Below are 12635 nucleotides of genomic sequence, written 5' to 3'. Positions count from 1 at the left end.
GGTCTCGAGCATTCTGGATAACAGGTCCCATACCTGTATTTGAGTTCTTTGCAGTGTAAAGGCTTGTGCACACATAGGACCTCCAGGAAAACTTCCTAGTTTGCTTATCCAACAGGTGCTCCAACCTTGTGAGTTCTGGGTGATGGAAGGTGCTCAAAAGTCCTGTATATACTGCCTGCCAATGATCACCTATAGTTTATATATTGTCCCCCTCTCACATACTTTCCAGTAAAGGGAAGATGTTTTAAAAAGAAGATATTATATTAAGCAGGTGATAATCAGGACCATATTTATATAGAAGCACCTGATGGCCTGTGCCTAGAGGCTTGGGTGCCTATAGAAAAAATTAAATGTTTTTATACAAAAAAATAAAAAATCTTCCCCAAAAAATGATAATCTCAAAAAAATTGTATGACCATAACCCATTTGACCCTTTAAAGGAACTGAAATGTGTTAAATTCTGGGATCCTGTCCTGCATTTCTGTTTTGACAATGATACTTGGTGGATATTGTAGAGATTCAGCATAATCTTCCATAAATCTTTCTATACAAGACACTTCACAGAAAGTGATCCAATTCGACTAGCGAGTTATTCAAATTTGATTTTAGTTTTGTTTTTTAAAAAATTTCAATTCGATTTTCGAGATTTTTCATACTCGACTGTGCACCGCCTAAAACCTGCGGAATTGCTGTTTATGTCAACGGGAGAGGTTCAGAGATGAATTTGGAGTTGTTTTGCAGCCTTTTCAGAGAAAAAAAACTTGAATCGAGTTTTTAAAATTCGAATAAAATTCAATTAGAATTCGATTCAAGTTTTCCGGTCGATTCCATGCATCAGAGTTTAAAAAAATTCGATTTTATTAATACATTTCGATTGGTGGAATTTCAAATTTATGGAAGTTTAGGGGAGTTTTTAAAAACCCACATGAATTCGAAATTCAACCTTTGATAAATGTCCCTCCCTATTAAAAAGTAAGTCTGCCAAGGTCATGCCAATGTCATGTCAATGTCAAGAGTGCTACTGGAAAGCTTACACCAAAATTAAGGCTTTGAGGGGTGTTCAAACGAGGGCCTCAGTGAGCTGTAGCTTTACCTCTTGATTGTGCAAACATAACCTTTAGTAGTAGGGATAATCCCTTTTGGAAAGGGACTTTGGATAAGGGTATATTGTAGGATGAGATGCTATCAGTAAGGGCAACATGTGATATAAGTGTTGACCAACCAGAAGTCCTTGCATTTTTCTTAGTTCCATGTACACGACGGGAGTCACAGGAGTGCTAACAGTTGTTTTCCCCCAGTTGCTGTAAATGATAAGTTACTTAGTTTGACCTAGATGCCACCACTACTACAAAAAGACACAAATTGCTTAGATTTTTTTTGAAAATATAAATCAACATTGTTTTTGGTGAAAGTACCTATACGGGGTAGACCAGAGCCAAAAACCATTCAGGGTCTTAAATATAGTGTTATACTAAAATTGTTCCCCGTGCCTAAACTGATATTGGCGCTGAGACAAAAATAACTAAATCCCATCATTCCATTATTCAGACACACAATCTATGGTTCACTAGTGGGTGTAAGATAAAGGAGAGCCCAGTACTTCTAACCTGCCTATGGCCTATTGACATGCTGTGCAGCAGGCAAGGGTTGGAATTCTGGCAGTGAATGGCTTAGCTGGAACTACATGTGACCAGGTAAGAAGGAGGTAAATCAGGTGACTACTGAAAACATGATGGGATTATATATGAGTCCCATGCCCTTCATTACTCTGTCCTGGCTTTTTGCCTTTCATTTCGAACTTCCTAATCCCCAGTCTTCGTTTGACTTGTTGTGCTGCCCCAAATAGAGTTTCACAAAACCTGATAAGCCTGGGAACTTTGCATTCTGACGTGACGCTCCCAGATGTAAAGACTCTTGGTTAAATTCCAATAATTATTATCTAAACAAAGCCGTAAATACCCTCATTTGCATTTTATGAGGAGGGAACAAAGTGCATTGGGTTACTAAAAGTTTGACAGGTGCTCAGGCTAAAGGGCTTTGCTGATCGGCTGGACACAGCACAGAATGGAAATAATTAGGAAAAAGAGGAAATGATGTAATGAGCAGTGATTCATGTAACTAATAAAACGTGAAAATTTCATTTGTCTCTTCCCAGCTTAATCGCAGTAGTCTGGCATCGATTCTAAGGTGTAAATTTACTAACCTGAGAAAATTCGTCAGCGACGGTTCTGCACCCATCGCTACACTCCGCCAGGCGAAAATTCGCTCAGACAGCGCTCATTTACTAAAATGCAAAGTTGCGTCCAGGGCGCCGAACGCTGGCGATTTTTTTTTCTAGGTCCAGGGAACCTTAATAAATAACATAGAGTTGTTATGTTGCCTTACACATGAGCCCACTGTATATTTTATGTCCCATATGTTAGAAAATGTATGGGGGAACCCGGTTACCCAAAAAAAAATTTAAGGACTTTTGCATGCTATCACTCTGAAAAAAGGAAAAGTCGCCAGCGTTTTTTGGGACTTAGAAACTTTTTCCACTAAAAATATAATATAAGTAACAGAAGATTGAGGAAGATCTATGCACTTCAGTGCACTTTGCATGGTCTGAGCTGGCAAAGGCAAGTTTGGCGAAAGAGGTAACGTTGAGTAAAATCTGCATTTTAGTGAATTTGTGGAGTAACGTCCATTCGCCAGAGGAAAAATTTGCCTGCCGATAGAGTCTGAATGAGTGCTAGCGTCTATCTCTTTCACTCTTTCAAATGCGCCCGTTAGTAAATCGGTGAAGTGCCTGGAACTAACTAAGGGGCAGATTTATTAAAGTGCAATTTGCCAGCGTTAGTCACTTCGCCCTTTAGTAAATCTGCCCCATAGTGCTTAGGCTGTGGGTCAGAGCTAACATGCAGAACTAACTTTTTGTACACTATTCAATACGTGTATGGTGATAGACGAGACGGCCAATATCCACAGAAGACTTGGATATCGGTCGGCCTGTCCAACTAGCTGGCCGGAACATTTTGATCGAGCACCTTTGAAGGCCCCGAACATCGGCCATTGTTAGTGCTGATTCGTCAGATAGAGGTAGAATTCTATTGTTTCTACCTGTAAATCTGACCATTCAGCTCTACATGTATATATTGAAATAGGAAAGATCTTTTCCAGGAAAGATTGTAATTGTAACGTCTATGGCCACCTGGCCACCTTAAAGGGATCCTGTCATCGGAAAACATGTTTTTTTTCAAAACGCATCAGTTAATAGTGCTACTCCAGCAGAATTCTGCACTGAAATCCATTTCTCAAAAGAGCAAACAGATTTTTTTATATTCAATTTTGAAATCTGACACAGGCTAGACATTTTGCCAATTTCCCAGCTGCCCCTGGTCATGTGACTTGTGCCTGCACTTTAGGAGAGAAATGCTTTCTGGCAGGCTGCTGTTTTTCCTTCTCAATGTAACTGAATGTGTCTCAGTGGGACATGGGTTTTTACTATTGAGTGTTGTTCTTAGATCTACCAGGCAGCTGTTATCTTGTGTTAGGGAGCCGCTATCTGGTTACCTTCCCATTGTTCTTTTGTTTGGCTGCTGGGGGGAAAAAGAGTGATTGAAGTTTATCAAAGCACAAGTCACATGACTTGGGGCAGCTGGGAATATGTCTAACCCCATGTCAGATTTCAAAATTGAATATAAAAAAATCTGTTTGCTCCTTTGAGAAATGGATTTCAGTGCAGAATTCTGCTGGAGCAGCACTATTAACCGATTCATTTTGAAAAAAATGTTTTTTCCCATGACAGTATCCCTTTAAGTATCCTGGTCTGGCACCTAACACCTAGTCAGGATCCTTAATGCAGCACATCCATCCATCACTTCCCCCTCGTTCATTAAAACCCAGAGGGAGGAAAGCCTGTTCTTATGATGAGCACAGTGAATTGGCTGAGGCTGTTTATCAAAAGGGTAATTATTGCTGTATGGCCCCAGGCAGAACCCTTAGATGAACAAAAGCTCATCTTAAAAAACACCTTAATAAATCAGTTAAAAGTTTATTATCAGATTATGGTTTTATTGGGAGAATGATAGTTACGTTGGATACAAGGAAAAAACAATTAGTATATAGTAACAAAGAACAATATTTTTATTGCTTAGTATAAAAAAAGACAAGTTTATTAAATGGTGCAAATTACAAAAATCGATAAAGAAGAAGCGACATCGGCAGAGGATAAATATGTTTCTCGTTACAATGTAGCGGCACAGGTGAGAGGGAGGTGATTAGCAGCACATGTTGGGGAAAGCAAGTAAAGAAGGACCAATTGCAACCAGCGAACACCAACTAGTAGTCAACTAGATTTCAGGGTGTGTGTAGGGAGGTGCTGGGTGTGGTCATAGTGTAACTGGGCATGACTATAACAATGTATCTGGTACGTTTCACTGGTATTGGCAAATCACTTCCAGTGGGTCGACATCTCTGTATTTATGTCCACCTTTAGTACTGTAGCAATTATATGGAAAAGGACAGTTGGGTCCATTGTTCAAAGTACCATGTGCTCTCTGGTCCTGGTGACTTGGAACTGCTTGAATTTAGTATATAGGTTTAGCATCTCTGTGTTACCTTCTAGTCTACTTGTAATCTACTAGTTCACCATCTTCTGGAAACCTGTGGTCTCTGTATCTTCACCTGGGAAAGTGGAAGCAGAACAGGGTGTTTACATAAAAAAAGACAGAACACGGAATACACGGGGACATACTATACATCTATTACACTCACTCAAGTGTAAAAGAAGTATTGTGTGTTGTGTGTCAGAGGAGGGAGAGAAGGACCTACTGGCAATCTTTGAGGGACTATGAAAAACAATAATAATAGGAAAGTTCTGGATTAACTACTACTTACCTCAGTTTTGGTGTCAACATTTTCCAGAGTAGGTCTGAAATTTTCATAGTTGGCCATTCCTTTCTTGTAACCATCTGTATAGAAAAAGGAACATAGCCAGGTGATGTTTAATATAAGGATATCTGGAACAGATTAGAGCAGACGCACACCCTCAACAACACCTCTGGATTGCAGTCTGGTGCTCAGCAATGGAGGATTCGGCAACCTCCTAATAATCCAATAGAACTATTGGGAATGGGATTAGGGGGTGGGTTTGGTTTACCTTTAATTACGAAATATTTTTCTAAGAAAATGTACCTTTAATTTAACGTTAAAGTTTAAAGTAGAGTTTAAATGAACTTAATTTCGCAGATTTGTTGGATCTCAAGTTATAGACCTTGGTTTGAACCATGGGACAACTTCTTGTAACTGTGGATAAAATACATAATCTCTTGGGGGAACCAGAATAATGGTGCTGATATGAAGAACAGACAATAATAGCACTGCTGTATATAAATTCCCTTTACTTACCATTCTGTCCCTGTTCTGATCCCGAGTTGCTTAGTCCTCGTTTAACAGTCCATTCATCATCATCATTATCTTCATACCATTTTCCCTCTTGGTCTTTAGAGAAGGGGTCCTTGCTGCAATACATAACATTGGCCATTAGACTCTTATATTTGTATAGTGAGTAGTAGCTACTGACACAGCTCAAGGTAAGTTGTACTTGTACTAATGGTGCAGTAGGTTAGAGCAGCAGCAAACACTAGAGAATGCTCACCGTTTCTTTGGCTGTTTGGCTTTGCACAGGAGTATTCCTACAGTAAGTATAATAATGGCCAACACAGCCATGCCGGCTCCGACACCTCCATACAAAGCAGCCTTCAGCATTCGTCCTCTGCATCTTGATAAGGTATATAAGTATTTTTCTGTCTCTGGACACCTGTAGTACAGGGGCACAATTGAATTGAGTTATTATGGATTACATTTACATGGATTCAGTGTAAGGCAGCCATAATGTGAAGGTTAACTAACAATAACAATATACCTCCTGAGTGAATAGATTCTTTCCTGATTGAGCTTGCGGTGGGTTTCAAAAATATTTGTGCCAAACTTTTTTAGCAGCATATACCATTTCCTACCCCTCCCCCTCTTGTCAGCCTTTTTAAAGGGGAAGTAAAGTCTAATATAGAATAAGGCTAGAAATGCTGTATTTTGTATACTAAACATAAACATGAACTTACTGCACCACAAGCCTAATCAAACACATGATTTATGCTTTCAAAGTTCGGCACAGGGGTCACCATCTTGTAACTTTGTTAAACAGCTTTGCAAGACCAAGACTGTGCACATGCTCAGTGTGGTCTGGGCTGCTTAGGGATCGTCATAAATGATCATAACAGCACAAGTCAAATAATATCTGCCAGAAGCCGATACAGCAAGACTGATTAATAATCAGAATATACAGACTGCACTGGGTCCTGTGTTGTCATGTAATCTAATGTGGATTTTATAGTTTTTGTATTGTTTTATACAAACTTTCTCCAACTCTGCAGAACCAGTGGCTGCAACACATAATCCTCCAAATAGAATCCCAGTTTATCTGTTTAAATCTGGCTCCATGATCTTTGTAAAAATAAAATCCAATACAAATCTCTACACAGTCGCCGACTGCTCTACAGGGAAACAAACAAAGCTGCTTGAGTTCTGCATGGCTGGGAAGTAAGGCGGGGGCTCCCCCTGCTGATCATAAGTATGATTGTTTCCCTGCAGAGCAGTTAGGGACCGTCTGACAATTCCTATCCATAGCAGTAAATGAAGGGAGAATTTCACTGCATACAGTCAGGTTTCTTATAAAAACGGTACACATTTTTTAATTAAATTATACTGGAGATAGGTTTCTTTTTCATTAAAAAAGTAAAAATGGGATTTTATATTTTGCCTTTACATGCCCTTTAAATTCAAAATCTGGGATCCCTAGGTAACTGGGATGTCTTTTTTGTCTTGGTTTTATGCTAGCGCTTAGGACGTTCCACAGAGCGCAAGCTTTCCCTTGGTTCTGAGATAATGGTAAAACACCCTCCTCACCAACAGAGCTCTAGTTACATCTGTATTGGGTGCAGGTATTATTATATGTTTATCAGAGGGGCACTTATAAGAATGTCTCTAGTGTGGCAAGGGAAGAGCCATGTTGCAAAATGATACAAATAAAACAAACAGTTGAATAAAATAATTTGAGGAAATTAAAAGAGAACTCTGCCCCAAAATGTAGTCTAGAGTTAAAAAAAAGACTTTAGTTCATATATAATCATTATGGTGAGTACTATTTTATTGGTATAACAGCCAACACAGGAAGTTCAGAATGGCAGACAAGATGGCCGCCTTACTCACAAGCACATCGGGCCAATCTCCCGTATTTGGCAGTTACCAGAATTACAGTTCTCGAATTCTGGGGATTCCTTTTCACAATGGGATATGCAAGACAACCCACTGGCTGTAAGTTTTGGTGTGTAAAATTCCCTATAACCAGGTTCAATGGAGTCCATGCAGAGTTCTGAAAGAGGCAAAAAGTACACTGTCAGGCACTTAGTCCCTAAAATATATTGTAGAGCCAATGAAACTTGGTATATCAGTTACTCACCTTCTGCTGTTGGGACAGGGACTTCTGTGACATTGGGTTCTGTGAAGCAATAACCTACTGTAGGAACAGAACGATTTAACAATGAGCTCTACTGGATTTTTGTAAAAATAAGTTTGGTTCCTATATGCATGGAATTTTCCTTTTTATTGTATTTGTATTTATACATACAGGTGCCATACCGCCATCTTGTTTCCATTAGACTAGTGGTTGTCTGACCCCCTTGGTGGAACAGCTTTTGTTAGAGCTCCCCCATAGTTCATACAAAGGTTACAAATAGGAAAACAGTGATTTATTCATACTGTATGCTCATGAAAAGAAATCCAATGGCACACAGGAATAATGCAAACAAGATAGATTGAGTGTTTAATGCAGAGTGCACACAAGGCTATATTGCTTGCATTATTCCTGTGTGCCGTTGGATTTCTTTTTATGGATTTATTGGCCAAACCTTTGTGCACCAGGTATCTCTACTTTAAAAGAAGTCAGGGTGCGAGAGCCAAATTTGTTGCAGTTATTTTTCAAGTACAGCGAAGGGGAACAATATCCAGAAACCTGTTATTCAAAAAGCTTATAATTACAGCAAGGCCATCTCCCATGGACTCAATTTTAATCAAATAATTCCAATTTTTGAAAATGATATGTACTTGATGCCAACTATGATACAATCAATACTTGGGGGCAAATTCATCAAGGGACGAATATCGAGGGTTAATTAACCCTCGATATTAAACTGGGAATGAAAATCCTTCGACTTCGAATATCGAAGTCGAAGGATTTTGCGCAAATACTGCGATCGAACGATCGAAGGAATAATCGTTTGATCGAACGATTAAATCCTTCGAATCGAAAGATTCGAAGGATTTTAATCCAACTATCGAAGGATTATCCTTCGACCAAAAAAATTTAGGCAAGCCTATGGGGACCTTCCCCATAGGCTAACATTGGGTTCGGTAGCTTTTAGGTGGCGAACTAGGGGGTCGAAGTTTTTTCTTAAAGAGACAGTACTTCGACTATTGAATGGTCGAATAGTCGAACGATTTTTAGTTTGAATCCTTCGATTCGAAGTCGAAGTTGTAGTCGAAGGTCGAAGTGGCCCATTCGATGGTCGAAGTAGCCAAAAAAACACTTCGAAATTTGAAGTTTTTTTTCTTCTATTCCTTCACTCAAAGTTACTGAATTGGCCCCTTATTGTAGGAAAAACAAGCCTGTTGGTTTTAATTAATATGTAAATGATTTTCCAGTAAGGATTAATATTTTCTTAGTTAAGATCAAGTACAAAGTACTGATTTCGCATTCGTTAACACACTTTGGGAGATGACCTTTCCATAACGTGGAGATTTCTGCATAACAAATTTCCAGATAAAGGTTACCATAGATGTATCTTTTATCTGAATATGTTATTCCATTCACTTCAAGGCTTTGTTAGGTAAGGAATCCCATTGAGGTTCTAGAGCAGGTTCTCCTCTGGGGCATTCACAAGGGATTTCCTAGCGAGTCTATACAGGAGCACTGCTGAAATAACTCAAGTTAAATAATTTGCCTCAGACAACAGCGTCCAAGTTGTTACCAGGGGCAGCAAAAAGCAATTGCACTCTCTGCACTAGTGATGCACCCCCTGGTTATGCACTTTGTCAAACGTTATACACCATAGTTACACCCACAAATGATGGCTGTGCAACATGCAGTAAGGTAACACCAGAACACACATACAAAAATAGTTATATTAAAATTCAATAGGGGATACTCACTATTTTCATCTGAACAATTGCCTGAGATTAGCTGGGCCTGCACTATACCAAAAAGGTCTTCATAGTTCTTGTCTATATTTACTTCAGAATTATAGTCCATTTCTAAGATGATATCATAATCCACAACAATACTCCCATTCCTGACAGAGACACAAATAAAGATGCTCATTAACACAAAATAAACAATGCAGTACATGAAAGTTAAAAAGGCTACTATGTAAGAACAACGCTGCAAATGATTTAAGATTATACAGTACTTTTAATCCAGTCACCATACACTAAGGAACCTGCTGGAGGAAAACATTACCTGAACTGTTATCTTCATTACCTATGTCCAAGGCTGGATGGGCGACCGTCTGCATGGTACAAGTTAAAAGTCCTACAAACTGTAGGTTATTATTTAATATGGATGCTAAAGCCCATACTTAATTATCTATTTACTAAATTTGTTGCCAAACTTTCTGATACAGTTCATTGTCAGAGCCAAATGGACCAGGACCTAAGGATTTAAGAGGAAGTAAGATACTGAGGATTTTCAAACAGAGTCCACCGGTGTGGCATCAGAAGAGCCCGAGCTCGTGAGAGTACCCTAGGTACCACCTTACATTCATAAAGTCTGTTATTCGTTTAGAACAAATATGGAGCAGCTCACAGCACTCTACATACTAAGGGTCAATTACAATCGCAAGTGGAGTTGTGTGGCCCCTAATTTCCCTAGAGTCAGTTAGGCAAAAAATCACATCCATTAAAGATGCTTCTTTTAACATGCGCTCTTTAACTCCTGTTCTGAAATGTATGCAGTTGCCCCTATAAATGCAGGGAGGAACCTTGAAGCTACTGCCACCACTGAACCAGATAATAATTCCAAGATTCTCACAGCAGCTTTGGCCGATGGTCAGGGGGTGCCCCAAACCCTGCAGCAAAAAGCAAAGGGGACCAACCACTAAACATCAGACACAACTGAATCACATGTCTACTGTCTGGGACACCCTTTCAGCCCCCTATGCCCATCCACATACTTCCTGCTGAGAAGACTTTGTGATCCTGGGACCCTCCATCGTTGACAACCCTCCAGCACACAGAAATGGTAAGTGGCCTTACTTTACACACATATAGACACATTTACAAATAAATGTATGCATTTATACACACAATACACACGTCACTAAAGGTAGCTTTTTTATGCTTTATTGGCTTTTTTCTTTTGCACACTTTTGCACATATTTAAAATACCATCCGCAGGTTATTGATGATCAAATCCACAGAGCAACTCAAATACCCAGAGACACACTCTTGGATTACAAAGAAGAGACATAAAACACCAGGGAACCTACTGTAGTTACCTACAACCCACAACTGAACATTGTTAGAAAAATAGCCAGAGACCTGCAACCCATGCTACTTACAGATACCCGACTAAACAAATATTCCAGGAACTACCTCTCTTGTTTTATAGACAACCACCTAATCTGAGGAAAATGATTGTCAGAAGTCTCTTCCTAAAACAACTAAACAGGTACATACCCTGCAACAGATGTTAAACCTGCAAATACACCCTGTGGAAAGATCAAGTTGCGATTCTGAATACACAAAAAGTTTACACCATTCTGGACCACTATCCGTGTGCTTCATCCAATGTGGTATCCATGATTACATGTACTAGGTGCTCTATAGGAAGCATATACATTGGTGAAACAGGACAAAAATTGCGCACAAGGATGAACCATCACAGACATAAAATCAACACCAAATTATGTGGGGCAACACTTCTTCAGTCAAAAGTACGCAGGCCATTGAATTGTATGTGACTTACCAACCCGTGGCAGGTTGGTAAGTCACATGTTCCTAAAGAAGGAATACAGAGGTAGAGCACTCCAACATTGAGTGGTATGGATTCAGGTATTGTGACCACTGACCACACTAATAGATCAGTTATTTTGGTATTTCTTTGATTTGTCTAATTGTATTTGATCTTTGTGATCTTATTGCCATTTTATGATAGCATTGTTTTTATGTTTTTTTTTGTGTTGTTCAATTTGGCGTAAAAATACTTTTTTACCAAATTTGTTAGAATTTATACTTTCTAAAAATATATGGTTTGCAAACTCTTCGTACTGTGTAAGGGTCTTACGAAACATAATACGCAGTCAGGAGCTGAGAAAATTCATATGCACTATTTTCATTTGGGGTCTGTATATGCCTCATGTTTTGGTATATCTATGCATATTGGGCATCAACGTGTCCAGTAGACCCTAGGAGTTCCAATTTAGGATTTCTTACACTTGTATATAAGATACTGTATGAGATAAATGTGGCAAACTGCAGTACTATTCAGTGTTTTTCAGAAGTCGTAAAATGTAGCATGTAGCTTTGTAGTTTGGAGTAAAACAACATAATTACCCATTTCAGATTTGTCAGAATGTGTACTTTCCAAATGATATGGTTTTGTTACTGTTATGGGGTCTTACGGCACATAATACGGAGATGGGGGCTTGGTTCACAGAACTTGGCAGTCGAGAGAATTCACAAGTACAATTTTCATTTGGGGTTTGTACATATCACACGTAAATCTATGCATATTGGCATCACACCATTGGTTAGACCTTTAGCATTCATATTTACTGTGATTTAGCTTTATATGTAAGGAATTGTGCAAGTTAAATGTGGCACATTGCAATATTTTTAGGCGATAGTGTGAGTACAAAGATAAAGTTACCCATTTTGGATTTGTCAGAATGTGTACCTTACATAACTATATCTTTTTTCCATTCTTTAGGTATTTAGAAGCCAATATCTTGTTACATAATTATTTGGAATTATACAAAAAAGACAACATATTTAAATCTTGGTTATAGCATGAAAGCTTAGGTTTCCCTGAAAAAAAATATATAGTTTTTCTAGGTAAACTGTATGTCCCCCCACCCCAGGAAAGGCCTCTAAATTGAAAGAGCATAAGGTGCCAAGAATCTTTGATATACAGTAAACATATTTAGACATTGATAAAAGAGAGACCAACAAAACACAGTGGGATTATTTAAAAAAAAAAAAGAGTAAGAGAACTCTTACTTCAGAGAACGGATATTCACATCTTTATAATTGGTGACATTTTCGTATATTGCCTTCATCTGTATAAAGAGGGAGGAAAAACATGAAACTGACAGCTGTAAGCTAAGGAATCCCGTTCCTGACCAGATAATACAGTAGGTAAAGTATTCAAGTAAAATCATCCAACCCTTTCAGAGAGACGCCATTTTAAATGTAAACGTTATTTATAAAAAATGACTTAAACATTAATTAAACCCAGTAGGGCTGTTTTGCCTTCAGTAAGGATTAATTATATTTTAGTTGGAATTAAGTATAAGGTTCTGTTTTAATATTACAGAGAAAAA

At 38.6% G+C, this 12635-nt stretch overlaps 1 protein-coding gene across 1 annotated transcript; it reads right to left on the bottom strand.

Annotated features, from left to right (window-relative positions):
- Window positions 1-4070: 4070 nt before the first annotated feature.
- On the bottom strand, window positions 4071-12419 carry LOC108711737 (mucin-3B). Its single transcript, XM_018253741.2, has 8 exons — window positions 12313-12419; window positions 9247-9386; window positions 7499-7555; window positions 7249-7411; window positions 5639-5800; window positions 5389-5501; window positions 4879-4952; window positions 4071-4665 (listed from the first exon to the last, which is right to left on the bottom strand). The coding sequence occupies exons 1-8, from the start codon at window positions 12369-12371 to the stop codon at window positions 4627-4629; spliced, it is 807 nt and encodes a 268-aa protein (XP_018109230.2). The 5' UTR covers window positions 12372-12419; the 3' UTR covers window positions 4071-4626.
- Between the last annotated feature and the right edge of the window lie 216 nt (window positions 12420-12635).

The sequence above is a fragment of the Xenopus laevis genome, chromosome 3L (assembly GCF_017654675.1).
Source record: "Xenopus laevis strain J_2021 chromosome 3L, Xenopus_laevis_v10.1, whole genome shotgun sequence".
Classification (NCBI taxonomy): Eukaryota; Metazoa; Chordata; class Amphibia; order Anura; family Pipidae; genus Xenopus; species Xenopus laevis.
This window is presented reverse-complemented; position numbering and strand designations above follow the sequence as displayed.